The sequence below is a fragment of the Leopardus geoffroyi genome, chromosome A3 (assembly GCF_018350155.1).
Source record: "Leopardus geoffroyi isolate Oge1 chromosome A3, O.geoffroyi_Oge1_pat1.0, whole genome shotgun sequence".
In the NCBI taxonomy this organism is placed as follows: domain Eukaryota; kingdom Metazoa; phylum Chordata; class Mammalia; order Carnivora; family Felidae; genus Leopardus; species Leopardus geoffroyi.
The window spans coordinates 45658370-45675499 of NC_059336.1; the positions used below are offsets into that span (position 1 = coordinate 45658370).

The following is a 17130-nucleotide window of genomic DNA, read 5'->3' on the forward strand; positions in this document are numbered from 1 at the left end:
AGTAGAAAACTGTGAGAAGCATGCATGTAGGCTGTTATGCAGTAAGTTACTGCTTGGGGCACTGCAGGAAAATAACACTGTGTTACCACTGACAAAGATGACATCAGTGACCCCTCAATGTAGGAGATTCTGAGTTGTCAGTCTGGTGATGACTGGATAGATGGATGTGCACCATCTATCTAGATCCTATGCTTTTTAAGTCTCCTTTGTATTCAATAGTACAAACTCAAAGGATCTACTTCTTTGGCTCACCTGTAGATGAAACTCATTAACACAACATCTCAAAATGGATGTACAAACTGACTAGAGAGATTAAAATAAACACGCTCAAAAGTCAAGTGGGTGAACTAAAATGTTGAGAACCTATAAGATTATCTTATGCAAGATTAGAAAGGTGTTATGACCCAATTTTTTAGAAAGATTACTAAATAAGCACTATAAAAGTTGATCATGGATGATAACAGCAATTGCAAATAATTTACTAGCCCTCAAGTGGGGAAAAGGAAAACAAAGAAGTTTCTGACTAACCAACTATAGAGGTTTTAGTGTAATTTTAGTGGCTGTCTTTTTTGAAGTACATCATAGATGATCCATTGCAAGACAGATCCTTTTAACTCAATGTATTTGGCTTCTCGATTTGAATTTGAAACTTCGCATATTCCCAAGTAAAAGTGAGGAGTCTTCATATGTTATACACTTCTTTCATTTTATTTTTTAAAAAAGATCAAAATGCCAGGTTCATGAATATTTCTTACTACCATGTTAGTATTGGTTAAGGTAAAAATAAAGAAAGAAGGGGCACCTGGGTGGCTCTGTTGGTTAAGCATCCAACTCTCGGTTTCAGCTCAGGTCATGATCTCACTTTTCATGAGATGGAGCCCTGCGTCGGACTCTTTGCCAACAGTGTGGAGCCTGCTTGGGTTCTCATTCTCCCTCTCTCTCTGCCCCTCCCCTGCTCATGCTCTCTCTCAAAAATAAATATATAAACTTAAAAAAATAAAAAAAAATTAATATGTTCAAATTGTACTTGTAAACAGCAACTGCAGAAGAAGATGATCTTATCAAACCTGCCATTTGGCCGTTTTTTACTAACAAAGCAAGTGAAGGAGCAAAAATGTTGGACACAAAGAGAACAAAAATAGCTACTATTAAAAAAAAAAAAAAACACAAAACCAAAAATAGCTACTATAATCCAAACTAAACATTTTAAAAATTATTGTGCTATAATCAAGTGGAATTTTTGTTTCTTGGTTCAGCCAGGTAGATGTAACCTAGCCTTTCAGAAAACAAATTAACACTCTTCTGAACCTAGGGAGACACTGGCAGTGGAATGGCTAATGACAGCAAATGGCAACCTACTTGGAGGACAAGGGCTACCAAGGGACACAGGGAAGGGACTCCTACACGTACTTCTCTGCTGGCGGAGGGGGGAAGGGGAGGGCGGGCACAGATTATACTACTGACTGGCACCAAAGCTCTTTGAAGCTACTCAAGTAAAATCATCTTGATTTTTTTTTTTTTTGGTTAATTTAAAATTATTTGCTGATTTTCATTGAAAAATGAGAAAATTCAATAGTTATAGTAAACTGCTAATGAATTTGAAGCAAAAAGGATATCATGATAAGAAATCCTATCAAGAGACAGATGACAGAAGCAGTGTCAGCAAAAACCCGGCAACACACAGTCCATGCCCGTGCCATCACCAGACCTCATGCCCGGCCTCTGTGTGGGAAGCCTAACTGGACACAACTAGAAAGGTGAGTATGGGGCGGGGGGGGGAGCGCGGAGGATGAGGCACCAGGGAGCAGAGGAAACAGAGGCACTCTGTTTTCACTTATACTCCTAACAATCTTTACCCTAGATGGACCCAAAAGGTAATCTCCTCATCCCCATTTCTGAGATAAAATCCTGAGGTCTGGGATAAGACTAAGTGATCGGCCAAAGTTTCTCTTTCCAATGTTCCCAAATGGCATTGGTTCTATTGGTTCTATTGGTATATATTCATTCAGGTAAATATCTAAAAACTGGAGCATTTTTTTTAATCATTCTTCATAAACAGGCAATTTTTAAGAAGAATAGTCCTTTTAAGATTATATAATCATCATGATTATCTTTCAAATTAGAGTCCAGGTCACTGACTAACTACCCATATGTGTTCAGAAAATATTTTTTTCAGATTGAGATCTCAGCCATTTCACTCCATAACAATCCCTCTGAAGAAACCGCAACCCACTCGTAGGTCTCCTTTGACTAGAGAAAGATCTGTACAAACTGAAGGTAAGAAATCAGGAAGAAAACTCAGAGAACTTGAGAGCGGTTTACTGACAGATGGCTAAATATATCACCATACTTTATATGTCACTATCGCAATAAACAAATGTTCAGTGGACTCCAACTGGGGGCCTTTATGTCTCCTGCCAGATGCATACCTGCAGCATAGCCTGGGCCCCGGCTTTCACGTTCTTATTTTCCTCTTCTGTCACACAGCCTCTGCTCACTGCACTCGAGAAGGAGTATGTGCGTCCCCAACTGGAAGAGCGCTTATGACGGGAACTTTCAGACAAGGTCTTCAGAAGATAAAAATCAGTTAACAGAGGGGGAAGAAGTACATGTTCGCATATTTAATTCCTTACACTCACCAAAATTCATGAGAATTTAGGTTTTAGTAGGGCAAGATTTTTTCCATTTTGTTCACCACCTCCAGTACCTAACTAAAACAGTGCCTAGCATTTAGTATATGCTGAATAAATAAAGGTCCAGACTGAATGAGCCTGTAACACAGACCTTTAAAATGTGTGATAAATTCCATTTGCCTATCTATTTGTTTTGGCCTCATGACTAGTTATTAAAATGATTTCATGGGGCGCCTGGGTGGCGCAGTCGGTTAAGCATCCGACTTCAGCCAGGTCACGATCTCGCGGTCCGTGAGTTCGAGCCCCGCGTCAGGCTATGGGCTGATGGCTCAGAGCCTGGAGCCTATTTCCGATTCTGTGTTTCCCCCTCTCTCTGCCCCTCCCCTGTTCATGCTCTGTCTCTCTCTGTCCCAAAAATAAATAAACATTGAAAAAAAAAATTTTTTAATGATTTCACCAATATTGAAAAATTAAAACTATGGAATTAATATAGATATTTAAAAGTGATATGCCTTTGGCCACAAATATTTTTAAATGTTTGTTGTTAATTGCTACAACACCCACTTTTAGAAATAATTTATCACACTAGATTTCAAAATAGCATGCCAGATATATAAATATGGTATTAAGTTTCTTTTGTGTCTCAGGAAGAGGTCCCACTGTTTCATTTTAGATTTCTCCAGGTACTAGCGTTATCTAACCAGGACTAAAAGTTCCATTCACACAGCACCCACTCTGAAGACAGCAGCCAGCCCTGTAGTGAGACTTATTTATGGAGGAGACAACACTCATTATTGGGTTAGTCCTTCTAAGTGTGCTAACATCCTAACTGCTGTAGAACAGTCCACTGCACGAGAAAAGGCTGCCCAATCATTCTAAATTGAGTTTCTCAAATGCTATTTATTTAAACACGTCAATACTTAGGCAGTGACATTTTCAGTCTCATACAGAAACCTGTAAAATACGATGGTTTATAAAACAGCTCCGAGCAATACCGAATAACGAAGCTGAGATATACACATGGACTTAGCCTGAGGGTTAGGAGATGACCTTGAACAGAGCACAGCAGCAGCCTCACTGAAACGGGTCCTCAGGGAACTCGGCAACTGGAGAGCATCAGCTATGACAAAAGAGATCCACCTGCCTGTGTCCTACTGACTGGCCCCTTGGCTGACCAGGTATACTTTGCTATAATATATGTATTTCCAGCTGAAATAACTGGTGATAACATATTACCTCTTTGCTGTCCGTCTCTAAAAATCCTAGTTTCTCAGCATCTTCTTGGGCAACGTCTTTTTTATCTGGTTCTTCCATGAACACAGGTTTGTCCTGGAGTATCCACTTTCGGTACACTTGAACTACCTTCCTTGTTACAGCTATGTCACAGGAAGGCAACAAGAATGCCTAAAAGGAAAAAAAAGAAGACTCTCTTTAACTCCACACCAGCTCAGATCACTATAGAGCCACATAATAGACACTTCCAGTCAGCACCAATTTCAGATTTTCCTCTGAAAGTTACGGGGCCAGGTATTTTTGTGCACACCAAACTTGTCTGAGGAAAAAAGGCATTTCCATAATTGGGCCAGAAAAAAACATGATGCAACTTAAAATTAACTTCTGTATTCTGAATAAGTTTTTCACAAAATAACGACCATGCATACGTACACAGATATGCTATTTGGCTATATAAACACTATACAACTGGGAACCTTTCCCATGAATCAAAAACTGATTATAAGACAGCCATCATACTACTGCAGCCAGCTGCAGCCAAGTGTCACCCCTCTTCCCAGCTCCATCTTCAGGGATGTTGTGCTGGTGACAAAGGGAATATTTACAACACAGAAGCTGGCAAATGCTGCCAATTTAGAACTTTTCTTTTTTCTTTTTTTGTCTTTTCCCTTTCCTTGACTTGCCCTTCCTTCTTTCTTTTCTTCCTCTCTCCCTCCCACCCTACCTTCCTTTATTAAGAGCCAATTGTTCAACTGAGTACAGACACCAACGTTAACAAGAGCCCCCTGTGCACACTTATGTGGACTTTGTAACATTACCAAATCTCCATATACATATGCACTAACAATTTTGATTTAATATAAGATTCCAAAAATACAAACAAAAAGCTAAAGGGAAAATGTATTTCCTTTTGAGTATCTGCTCTAAGGAATATTTCTGTCTGAGGGGTGAACACAAAGGAAAAGTATTCAATACTACAACAGATACTTTCATTCCATAGATGAGGCATTAAGATGAGACCCAGAACACCTGAGATATTTTCCCAGGGTTACAAAGTTAGCTAGCAATGATTCTAGGTTTTGATATCAAGGTTCAGAGATTTAATACTGTCCTTAATGTTCACGAAACAGGATGCAGTTACAGTCAGATTACAGTGTAACAAAGGTTTATGCAATATACAAATTTCCATAGATGGTGGTTATGTCACATCAAATTCCAGAATAAAGGAATCTGTGTTATAAGACTGCAACATATCAATGTAACAAATATTCTGACTTGTATCTCAAGAAAGATCAACAAAGACAGGGTGCCTGGGTGGCTCAATTGGTTGAGCATCTGACTTTGGCTCAGGTCATGATCTCACGGTCTGTGAGTTCCAGCCCTGCATCAGGCTCTATGCTGACAGCTCAGAGCCTGGAGCGTGCTACGGATTCTGTGTCTCCCTCTCTCTCTGCCCCCGCCCCCAATCTCTGTCTGTCTGTCTCTCTCTCAAGAATAAATAAACATTAGTTTTTTTTTTCTAAAAAAGAAATATCAGCAAAGACAAAGAAGAGTATGACAAAGTACAATGGTGTCTAACTCTAATTTTGTTCCAAAATTTTATTACAAATATTTTCACACATACAAAAATGTTGAAATAGTTTTACAGTGAATACCCATATACTACCTCCTAGATTCTTCCATTAGCATTTGCTAGATTTGTTTACCACACATCTGTCTAACTACCCTTATCTTTCCTTCTTTCAATACATTTTATTTTTGATGAATTTCAAAGAAATCTGCAGACATCAGTTCATTTCACCCCTAAACATGTCAACATGCATATCGCTGACTAGAGTTCAAAATTTGTTATGGGGCCTCAGTTAAGATGGCGGAGCAGAAGGGGGACCCTATGCTTGCTTCATCCCTCAAACACAGCTAGATAAATATCAAATCATTCTGAACACCCAAGAAATCAACCTGAATGTTGAGAGAACAGAGGGAGTAAAGAAAACACATCATGGAAAATAGGAGCTTCAGAAACTTAATTCCAGGGAAAAAAGAATCATGGTGCTGCAGAGGGGAGGGAAACTTGATCTCTGAAAGGAGAGAAAGAGATAGAGAGAAAGCAGTGCCCAGGGGATTGCACAAGAGAAACACTTCCCCAACACCATTGACTAAGAAAACCAGAGCAGCTGATTATTAGTGGCAAGTTTTTACATACAGCAGGGCTCTAAGTCTGAAGTTTTAGAAGTCTGCACCACTGCTGGGCAGGGTCTGTCAGGCATAGTGATGCTCCTGTGGGAAAGGAGGGCAGAGGCCTGGGAGCAAACCGTGTGCTTTGAGGATCTCCTGGGTCACACTGGGAGAGACAGTTTCCCTTACCGGAGTGCATTTGGGAGAGGCAGCAAGACTCTCAAGGGACAAAAGAGCTGGCAGGCGCCAGTGTGCTGCCCCGTTCATTAGCATAGGAACAGAGACACCAGCCAAGGACAGCAAACCCTGATGCTAGCTTTGAGCCACCACGTGATTGAACAACTGCTTTTCTGGGATTAATCAGCACTAGTCACAGTGTGGTGAGATGCTTCCCCAAAGGATAAGCATAGGTCTGTGCCATGCCATGTACCTAAAATTTGGAGTTTTGAAACCTAGTCAGGTGCCTGAGATAAAACACAGGGGTACTGTGCTGCCTGGCCAGCACACAGCTCAGACACAGAGAGGGTGAAGGCACGATCTAATGGAAGCCAAGGACACAAGACAGGTGATGGTTTGCTCTTCAATGAGGGCTTCCTGAACAGCGGCAGGTGCAAACTACCTGCTCAGGAACAAGAGAGTGGGGTGACGCCATTTTCATCTCCTGCCCACCAGCACTGACCAACCTCAGTAAGCAACACAGCGCCTCCCATGGAGGCTGGAGCCACTTACACCAAGCTTCACCCCACTGTGCCCTGCAGGTGCATCTTTACTAGGGCAAGTTAGCCTGACAACCAGTGCAGCAGGCGCCTCTTCCAGAAGAACAGCAAAACCCCTTGCATGCATGAAGTCTACTGACCATAGAGTGCTCCAGGATCAGGCTTATTTTAACAAGCAGATCAAAGCACACCTACTTAAAACATCATAAACTAAATAGGGTCCAATAACTTCACACTTCAGGTAAGGAGAAAATTCTGCAAAGGACTGACCTGAGGGAAAGAGCAGACAAAACACAATAGAGTACACACTGTGAAACACTTCCTGAAATGCCAGGCCCTGGAAAGTATAGAACCCCTTCTTAATTATAGCCATTACTCTCAGTAGCAGGAATATAACAGGCTTTCCTAATACATAAAAGAACAGTGACTTAGACAAAATGACATGAACAGAGGCAATCACCCCAAAGGAAAGAACAAGAGGTCATGGCCAGGGACTTAATCAAAGCAGATATAAGTAATATGCCTGAATCAGATTTTAAAACAATTATAAGGATACTAGGTGGGCTTGAGAAAAGCACAGAAGACACTAGAGAATCCCTTATTGCAGAGATAAAACAACTAAAAGCTAGTCAGGCTGAAGTAAAAATGGTATAAGTGAGATGCAAAACCAACTGGATGAAATGACAAGATGGACAAAGCAGAGGAACAAATCAGTGATTGAGAAGATAAAATTATAAAAATAATAAAGCTGAAAATAAGAGGAAAAGAAAAGTAGTGGATCCACAAATGTAGATTTAGGGAACTCAGCAACTCCATAAAGCATATCAACATTCATATCGTAGGAGTCCCAGAAGAAGAAGAGAGGGAAAAGGGGGCAGAAGGTTTATTTGAGCAAATTATAGATGAAAACTTCCCTAATCTGGGGAAGGAAACAGATACTGAAATCCACGAGGCACAAAGAACTCCCACCAAAATCAACAAAAGCTGGCCAACACCAAGACGTATCGCGGTAAAATTTACAAAATACACAGACGAGGAAAGAATCCTGAAAATCAGCAAGGGAAAAAAGTCCTTAACCTACAAGGGAAGAAAAACCAGGTTCAAAGCAGATCTCTCCACAGAAACTTGGCAGGCCAGAAGGGAGTGGCATGATATATTGAATATGTTGAATAGGAAAGATATACAGCCAAGAATACTTTAGCCAGCAAAGCTGTCATTCAGAATAGAAGGAGAGATAAAGAGTTTCCCAGCCAAACAAACACTAAAGGAGTTTGTGACCACTAAACCAGGCTTACAAGAAATATAAAGGGTACTCTTTGAGTGAGAAAGAAAGGCCAAAAGCAACAAAGTCTTGAAAGGAACAGAGAACATCACCATACACACCAACTTTACACATAAAACAATGGCACCAAATTCATATCTGTCAATAATCACTTTACATGTAAATGGAATAAATGCTCCAATTAAAAGATATAGGATATCAGAATGGACAAAAAACAAGATCTATATGCTGCCTATAAGAGACTCACTTTAGACCTAAAGACACCTGCAGATTGAAAGTGAGTGAATGGAAAACCATCTATTATGCTAAAGGGCATCAAAAGAAAGCCAGCATAGCCATACTCATATCAGAAAAACTAGATTTTATATTTATTTATTTTTGAAAGACAAAGAGAGAGCACAAGGCGGGGGTGGGGGGGGGGTGGACAGAGACAGAATGAGACACAGAATCCGAAGCAGGCTCCAGACTCTGAGCTGTCAGCACAGAGCCGGACGTGGGGCTGGAACTCACAAACCATGAGATCATGACCTGAGCCGAAGTTGGACGCTTAACCAACTGAGCCACCCAGGTGCCTCCAGAAAAACTAGATTTTAAACCAAAGGCTGTAACAAGAGTTGAAGAAGGGCACTATATCATAATTATGGCGTTTACTCGACGAGAATATCTAACAATTGTAAATCTCATGTCCCCAACTTAGAAGTGCCCAAATACATATCAATTAATAACAAACATAAATAAACTCATTGATAATAATATAATAAAAGTAGGGGACTTTAACATCCTACTTAGAGCAATGGACAGGTCATCTAAGCAGAAAACCAACAAGGAAATAATAGCTTTGAATGACACATTGGACCAGATGGACTTAACAGATATATACAGAACATTTCATGCTAAAGCAGCAGAATACAGACTTTTTTTAAGTTCATATGGAACATTCTCCAGAATAGATCACATACTGGGTCAAATACCAGCCCTCAACAAGTACAAAAAGATTGAGATCACACCATGCTTATTTTCAGATCACAACACTATGAAACTTGAAGTCAACCACAAGAAAAAATGTGAAAAGAATACAAATACATGGAGGTTAAAGAACATCCTACTAAAGAATGAACAGGTTAACCAGGACATCAAAGAAGAAATTTTAAAAAACACATGGTAGCTAATGAAAATGAAAACCCAACAGTCCAAAACCTTTGGGATGCAGCAAAGGCAGTCCTAAGAGGGAAGTCTATTGTAATACAGGCCTACCTTAAGAAGCAAGAAAAGTCTCAAATATACAACCTAACCTTACACCTAAATAAGCTAGAAAAAAGAACATAAAATAAAACCTAAAGCCAGTGGAAGAAGGGAAATAATAAAGATTAAAGTAGAAATAAATAATGTCTACTGTCACCATTATTATTTAACATAGTACTGGAAGTCCTAGGCTCAGCAATCAGACAACACAAAGAAATAAAAGGCATCCAAATTGGCAAGGAAGAAGTCAAACTTTCACTATTAACACATGACATGATACTCTATGTAGAAAATCCGAGAGACTCCACCAAAAAATTGCTAGAACTTATACATGAATTCTGCAAAGTCACAGGATATTAAATCAGTGTACAGAAATCTGTTGCATTTCTATGTGCCAATAATGAAGCAGCAAAAAGAGAAATCAAGGAATCAATCCGATTTACAATTGCACCAAAAACAACAAGATATCTAGAAGTAAACCTAACCAAAGAGGTAAAAGATCTGTACTCTGAAAACTATAGAACACTTACGAAGGAAATTGAAGAGGACACGAAGAAATGGAAAAGTATTCCATGCTCATGACTTGAAGAACAAATACCGTTCAAATAGAACTATCCAACGCAATCTACACATTTAATGCAATCCCTATAAAACACCACTGGCATTTTTCACAGAGCTAAAAAAAACAATCCTAAAATTTGTATGGAACCACAAAAGATCCCAAATAGTCAAAACAACCTTGAAAAAGAAAAGCGAAGCTGGAGGTACCACACTTCCAGACTTTAAGCTATATTAAAAAGCTGTAGTCATCAAGACAGTTTGGTACTGGCACAAAAACAGACACAAAGATCGATGGAACAGAATAGAAAACTCAGAAATGGACCCACAACCATATGGCCAACTAATCTTCAACAAAGCAGGAAATGAATATCCAATGGAAAAAAGACAGTCTCTTCAACAAATGGTGTTGGGAAAACTGGACATTTTTCCAAAGAAGACATAAAGATGGCTATCAGACACATGAAAAGATGTTCAACATCACTCATCATCAGGGAAATATAAATCAAAACCATGATGAGATACCAACTCACACCTGTCAGAATGGCTATAATTAACAACACAGGAAAATGACAGATGTTACACTGTTGGTGGGAATGCAAACTGGTGCAGCCATTCTGGAAAACAGAATGGGGGTTCCTCAAAAAGTTAAAAATAGAACTACCCTATGACCCAGAAACTGCACTACTAGGTGTTTACCTAAAAGATACAAAAATACAGATTTGAAGGGGCACATGCACCCTGATGTTTATAGCAGCATTATCAACAATAGCCAAACTATGGAAAGAGCCCAAAAGTACATCAACTAATGAATGTGGTATATATACATAAAGAAGATATGGTACATATGTGTGTGTGTATATATACATACACACATACGTATGTACCTACACACACATACTGGAATATTATTCAGCCATCAAAAAGAATGAAATCTTGCCATTAGTATCAATGTGGATGGAGCTAGAGTGTATTACACTAAGCAAAATGAATCAGTCCAAGAAAGACAAATACTATATGATTTCACTTATATGTGGAATTTAAGAAACAAAACAGATGAACATAGAGGAAGGAAAAAAGAGAAAGAGAGGGAAGCACACCATAAGAGACTCTTAACTAGAGAGAACAAACTGAAGGTTGAGGTGGGCTAAATGGGTTATGGGTATTAAGGAGGGAACTTGTGATTAGCACTGGGTGTTACACGTAAGTGATGAATCACTAAATTCTATGCCTGAAACCAATTTTACCATATATGTTAACTAACTGAATTTAAGTAAAAACTTGAAAAGAAAAAATTTTGTTTATGGTACTTTAAGTAAAATTTATAAATAACAAAAAGCACGAATCTTAAGTGGACCACATGATGAGTTTTGACAAATGTAGACAACTACATAACCCAAATCCAAAATCAAGGTATACTATGTTACTTTCTTCCCAAGAAGCAAACAGAAATTTTCTTTGGTGAAAAATAAAATCAGGGGTGCCTGAGTGGCTCAGTCAGTTGACTGTGACTCTTGATTTCAGTTCAGGTTATGATCCCAGGGCCATGGGATCAAGCCCCACATTGGGCTCTGTGTTAAGCACAGAGCCTGCTTAAGATTCTCTCTCCCTCTTTCTGCCCCTGTCCCCCACTCATGCTCTTTCTCTCTCTCTTTCTCAAATAAAAACATTTAAAAAAAGAAAGTAAAATCATAGTAAAACCCAAATTATTTGTGCAGTATGGTTAATATGATACGTAGCTTATTAATTAAAAAATCCAAAATATGAGAAAAGAAGCCTATATTAACAAAACCACAATAAAAAAACAAACAATACTTCACCTGTTGGGATGAGCACTGGGTGTTGTATGGAAACCAATTTGACAATAAATTATATTTAATATAAAGAAAATAATAAACACATAGGAGATCAGGATAAAGAAAGTTTCAAAAAGAAGTGTAAATGTAATTGAAAAACAAAATAACCAAAATTTAAAACTCAGTCTATATGGGTTGACAACAGAATGGACATGGCTGAAAACTGGATAAAAAATCAGAAGGAAACCAAAATGAAACACAGCGAGACAAAAGATGGCTAACTCAGAAGGCAAGGGAAGAGAGAGAACACAATGAAAAAGTTATCCTATGCATGGCTGCTGATGCAGAAGGAAAGACTGGCAAAAGGGGGCAGAAATAATATTGAGGAAAGAATGGCTGAGAATTTTACTGAAATTGGTAAGAGATATCCACAGATTCAAGAGTCAAAAAAAAAAAAAAAAAAAAACCCAAAAACAAAAGCAGGGTAATACAGAGCATATTACAGTAAAACAGCTGAAAATCAAGAACAATCAGAAAATCTTAAAAGCCGCCAGAGGAAAAAATGAACATCTCCTTTAAAGGAGCAACCACATGACCTAGCATGGCTTTTCAAAGAAACAATGGAACAAATATCCAACGTGCAGAGAGGAAATAGCTGCCAACGTAGAATTCAGTACCCAGAAAACATGCACTTCTAAAATGAAAGCAAAACAAATTTTCAGATAAGAAAATGAGAGGGGCGCCTGGGTGGCGCAGTCGGTTAAGCGTCCGACTTCAGCCAGGTCACGATCTCGCGGTCCGTGAGTTCAAGCCCCGCGTCAGGCTCTGGGCTGATGGCTCAGAGCCTGGAGCCTGTTTCTGATTCTGTGTCTCCCTCTCTCTCTGCCCCTCCCCCATTCGTGCTCTGTCTCTCTCTGTCCCAAAAATAAATAAACGTTGAAAAAAAAAATTAAAAAAAAAAAAAAAAAAAAAAGAAAATGAGAAAAACTTTTACCAGGAGATCTAACTTAAAAGTTATTATTCTTTAAATTTTTTTTAATGTTTATTTATTTTTGAGAAAGAGAGAGAGCAGGGGAGGGGCAGACAGAGAGGGAGACACAGAATCTGAGGCAGGCTTCAGGCTCTGACCTGTCAGCATAGAGCCTGATGTGGGGCTTGAACTCATGAGACATGAGATCATGACCTAAGCTGAAGTTAGACGCTTAACCAACTGAGCTACCCAGGCACTCCTTAAAAGTTATTCTTTAGGCAGAAAGAAAATAGTCTTGGGCCAGAAATTAGTAAAGAGATAAAATGTAAAAGGGTAATTATTTGGATGAATCTAAATGAATGCAATGTACATATTAATATATGTGAACAAAAAGAATAAAACTGGGCAAAATAATAATAGGGTAAACAACTGATACACTTAAACCCTCTATATAACCTTTGTTTTCCACTCCCAGTATGGTATCCAATAAAGTACAAAATATTTAACACTTTGTTATAAGCTAGGCTTTGTGTTAGATGGCTTTGCCCAACTGTAGGCTAAGGTAAGTATTCTGAGCATGTTTAAGGTAGGCAAGACTAAGCTATGATGTTTGGTAGGTTAGGAGTATTAAATGCATTTGTGACTTAAGATATTTTCAGCTTATGATGGACTTATCAGGACATAATCGCATCATGAGTTGAAGCAGATCTGTACATAGCAGGGGCATATGAACTGGAAAGGAGTAAATGGAACTAGAGTACATACTTATGGGGTAAAAGTTGAAACTACCTTAAATTAGGGATGTAAACAATTAAAATATTACAAATGAGTATAAAAATACCAACAAGAGTAGAAAAATGGGATGCTAAAACAACCAGCCTGAGAGACTTCAAAACAACTAGAAAGCAGAAAGTAAAACAGTAAACTTAAACACAATTACAACAGTTGTTATGTCAAATATAAAGGGAATAATGCTCCAATTAAAAGACGGAAATGTGGGCCACCTGGGTGGCTCAGTTGGTTAAGCATCTGACTTCGACTCAGATCATGATCTCACAGTCCATGAATTCGAGACCCATGTTGGGCTCTATGCTGACAGCTCAGAGCGTGAAGCCTGCCTCAGATTCTGTGTTTCCCTCTCTGTCTGCCCTTCCCCTCTCACTCACTCTCTCTCTCAAAAATAAACATTAAGAAAAAATCTTAAAGATAGAAATGATACAGTTTGATTTTAAAAGCTATTAAAATGACTATACACCATTTATAAGAGGACATCCAAAACATATGGATTTGGGGTAGTTGAAAGTACAAAGTCAGAAAGATATACCATGCTACACTAACCAAAAGCAAACTGGTAGAGCTTTATTCAGAATAGGCAGGGCGCCTGGGTAGCTCAGTTGGTTGAGCGTCCGACTTCAGCTCAGGTCATGATCTTACCACTCGTGAGTTCGAATCCCGTGTCAGGCTCTGTGCTGAGAGCTCAGAGCCTGGAGCCTGCTTCAGATTCTGTGTATGTCTCTCTCTCTGCCCCTACCCTGCTCACACTCTGTATCTCTATCTCTCAAAAATAAATAAACATTAAAAAATTTAAAAAAAAAAAAGAATAGGCAAGATTGGGGCACTGGGGTGGCTCAGTTGGTTAAGTGTCTGACTTCAGCTCAGGTCATGATCTCTCAGCTCGTGGGTTTGAGCCCCACATCAGGCTCTATGCTGATGGCTCAGAGCCTGGAGCCTGCTTCAGATTCTGTGTCTCCCTTTCTCTCTGCCCCTCCCCTGCTTGTGCTCTCTTTCTCTCAAAAATAGATAAACATTAAAAAATTAAAAAAAAAAAAAAGAATAGGCGAGATTGACTCTGAGGAAAAAGAAAGCATTATTAGAAATCAAGAGAAAAAATTCTTATAGATGAAAGATTCAATTCAAAGGAATATACATTTGTACTGAGACTAATAATTTTGCCTCAAATATATATACATAGCTAATACTGACCGACTTTGAAGAAGAAAATAGACCAATCCACAGTCAGAATAGGATATTCTCAGTAACTTGCAGAACAGTAGACAAAAAAAATAATGACAGAGGAGAGTGGAATATATGCTTCCTAAGTTCTTGCTGTATTCTCCATGTTTCAACCTCTCATATTTTTCATCTTTATCTCTCTGAGGAACATTCAGGATTATTTCTTCAGATCTGTCATCCCATTTATTCTGTCCTAAACTATACCTAGTCAACTACTAAGCTTACCCCAATTTGAGGTTCTCCTTTGCTATTTCAATTATTACTTTTTTTTTTCATTTTTAGAATTCTATCTTCTTATTCATATCTGCTTAGTCATCTGTTACAATTTCTTATTCCCCAGAAATATTTTCAAGCTTGTCTTTTATTACTTTAAGCATGTTGAAGGTATTCATACTGGAAGTTCTAGAAAAGTTTTTACTTGCACGTTCCTAACTGGAAGAAAGAGCTACCTGAAATTATTATACCTAGCTAAACTGCTATTCATGAGGAAAGACAAAAGGAAAACATTCCTCATCATAAAGAGACTCAGAGAATAGAGCCTCAAAATACCTTGAAAACACCCACTCAGTGACAAAAGAAGACCATCTAAGAAGTCAATCAAAGCAAGTATTTTAAGACTAAGGACACAAGGAGGAAAGAGTCTATCTAAATTCAGAATTAAGACTAAACAACTCTGCACATTAGGATTCCTACACCAACTACAAATAATGGTACATTTATGCTATAAATTTATAATATAATAAAATAAGTAGATGGGGAGAGGAGGCTGAAGAAACTACAAGGCTGATAAGTTCTTCATATTTCTTAAGAAATCTACCATGGTATAAATCTAAAATTACACCATGGGGCTAAAAAAGTGATTCCAACACCTTAAAGTGATTATAATGTTTTCATTATAGACAAACCTTTTAGTAATTAATATTTTTCATAAAAGAATGTTTATTTGAATTTCAGCAATTCTTTGTTTCACTTTCTTTTCTTCTGTTAAATTCAAATAAAATTCAGAGCTCTTCATTAAAAATGCATTAAGAATCATTAAGAAATAAAGATGCCATGGTCATGAAGTTCTCTGTCAGTCCCTCACCCCCACCCCAGCATTTCTACATACGCTCTCTTGCATCTGCTTTCACCTCAGTCAGCCTCTGTCTGGTTTTACCTTTATCTGTCTCTGTCCATGGTTGGCTGCCTTCCTGTCCACCTACACCTGCCTGCCAAATTCTCTGTCTGCCTATCTGTCAGTACCTATGAACCTGTCCCTCTACACCTCCCTGCTCACCTCCATCTCTAGCTGGCCTGTCTACACCCATCTGTCTGCTCTTCTATGCCTGCCTGTCAGTTTGATTATATCTATCAGCTCATCTGTAAGCTCTTCTGTGTGCCAGACTGCTCTCTGTTTGTATCCTGCCTTACCCACCTCCTCTCTGCCAATCTCTTATCTGTTTATCTACCTAGCCAGGCCAGTAGCCAAATATAAACATATAGAAATACCTGGAATGATGCTCTTCTTAAATTAATAGTGAGTAGTGCTTTGAACTTTTTAGACCCATGACCTAAGTAAGCCATTTTATAGAAGGATATACTATTTGTGTATAGTATATACATAAATAAATTTTTTTTGTAGAAGTTTCACAGAGAAATACTAATCCTAACAACATGCAGTACACTCTGAAATGTTCTGGTCTATTCTATTACATTATTTAAAAAAAAATACCAGTTTTTGATGAGCTGATTTCATGACCTACAAATGGTCACAAAAGGTAGTCTGAAAAACACCAGTAATAAGACAAATTTCCAGTGGAGTGACCCAGAGAACACAATTGCCCTACCTGAAGCTTCTACCATTCACTGCTAGCTGCCTGCTGGGAGTAGCAGTACACTGAGGCTGAATCTCGTCTCTACTGTTACCATCCATTTCCACTGCCTGCAACTCACTGAACCATCCAGTCCAAGGAGACTTGCACAGTTAGCCCCTGCCACGAGCCACTCTGCCCCCATTGCTCCTCATCTGCATTTATTTCCAGGCCACATACATGGACATTTGATCTTCTGCCACCACCACGTACTGTTCTCCAGTGTACACACACACCTTACCTCCCCACTGAGAACATGCACTTCCTGAATGTACATTTTAAACTTTAATGGCCTTTAGGCTTAAATATTAATCTTTGAATACTTTAAAACTGAAAAAGAAATCACAAATATGAAAGAAGTCACATTTTGCCATCCATAAAAGAAAAATTCACCATTGACCACAAGAGGGCAATAGAATGCAATGTTAAAACTCACGTCCCTTCAAGTGTCTCTACTTCATATTTTAAAATGTGCAACATTCATATTTTAAATTTCACATATATGCTTTCAAATTAGATTTGATGAAGAATAATTATAAAATGTAAAAAAATATTTTTTGGCTTCACAGCACAAAGATGTCTCAGAAGTTCAATCATAAGTAGTCTGCAGTTGCCTACCAGACCCAAGCTACTTCAGAACGGAATTTAGATTGGACTTAGGA

General features: G+C 38.6%; 1 protein-coding gene across 8 annotated transcripts in view; it reads right to left on the reverse strand.

Moving 5' to 3' along the window:
* RALGAPA2 (Ral GTPase activating protein catalytic subunit alpha 2) overlaps positions 1-17130 on the reverse strand; it is a 324892-nt gene that overhangs the window by 219482 nt on the left and 88280 nt on the right. For all 8 annotated transcript variants that reach the window (XM_045445466.1, XM_045445467.1, XM_045445465.1 and 5 more), the window contains exons 11-12: positions 3870-4037; positions 2430-2567 (exon numbers count right to left, since the gene is read on the reverse strand). In XM_045445466.1, coding sequence (XP_045301422.1) covers positions 2430-2567; positions 3870-4037 — 306 coding nt within the window. The remainder of the gene's footprint in view (positions 1-2429; positions 2568-3869; positions 4038-17130) is intronic.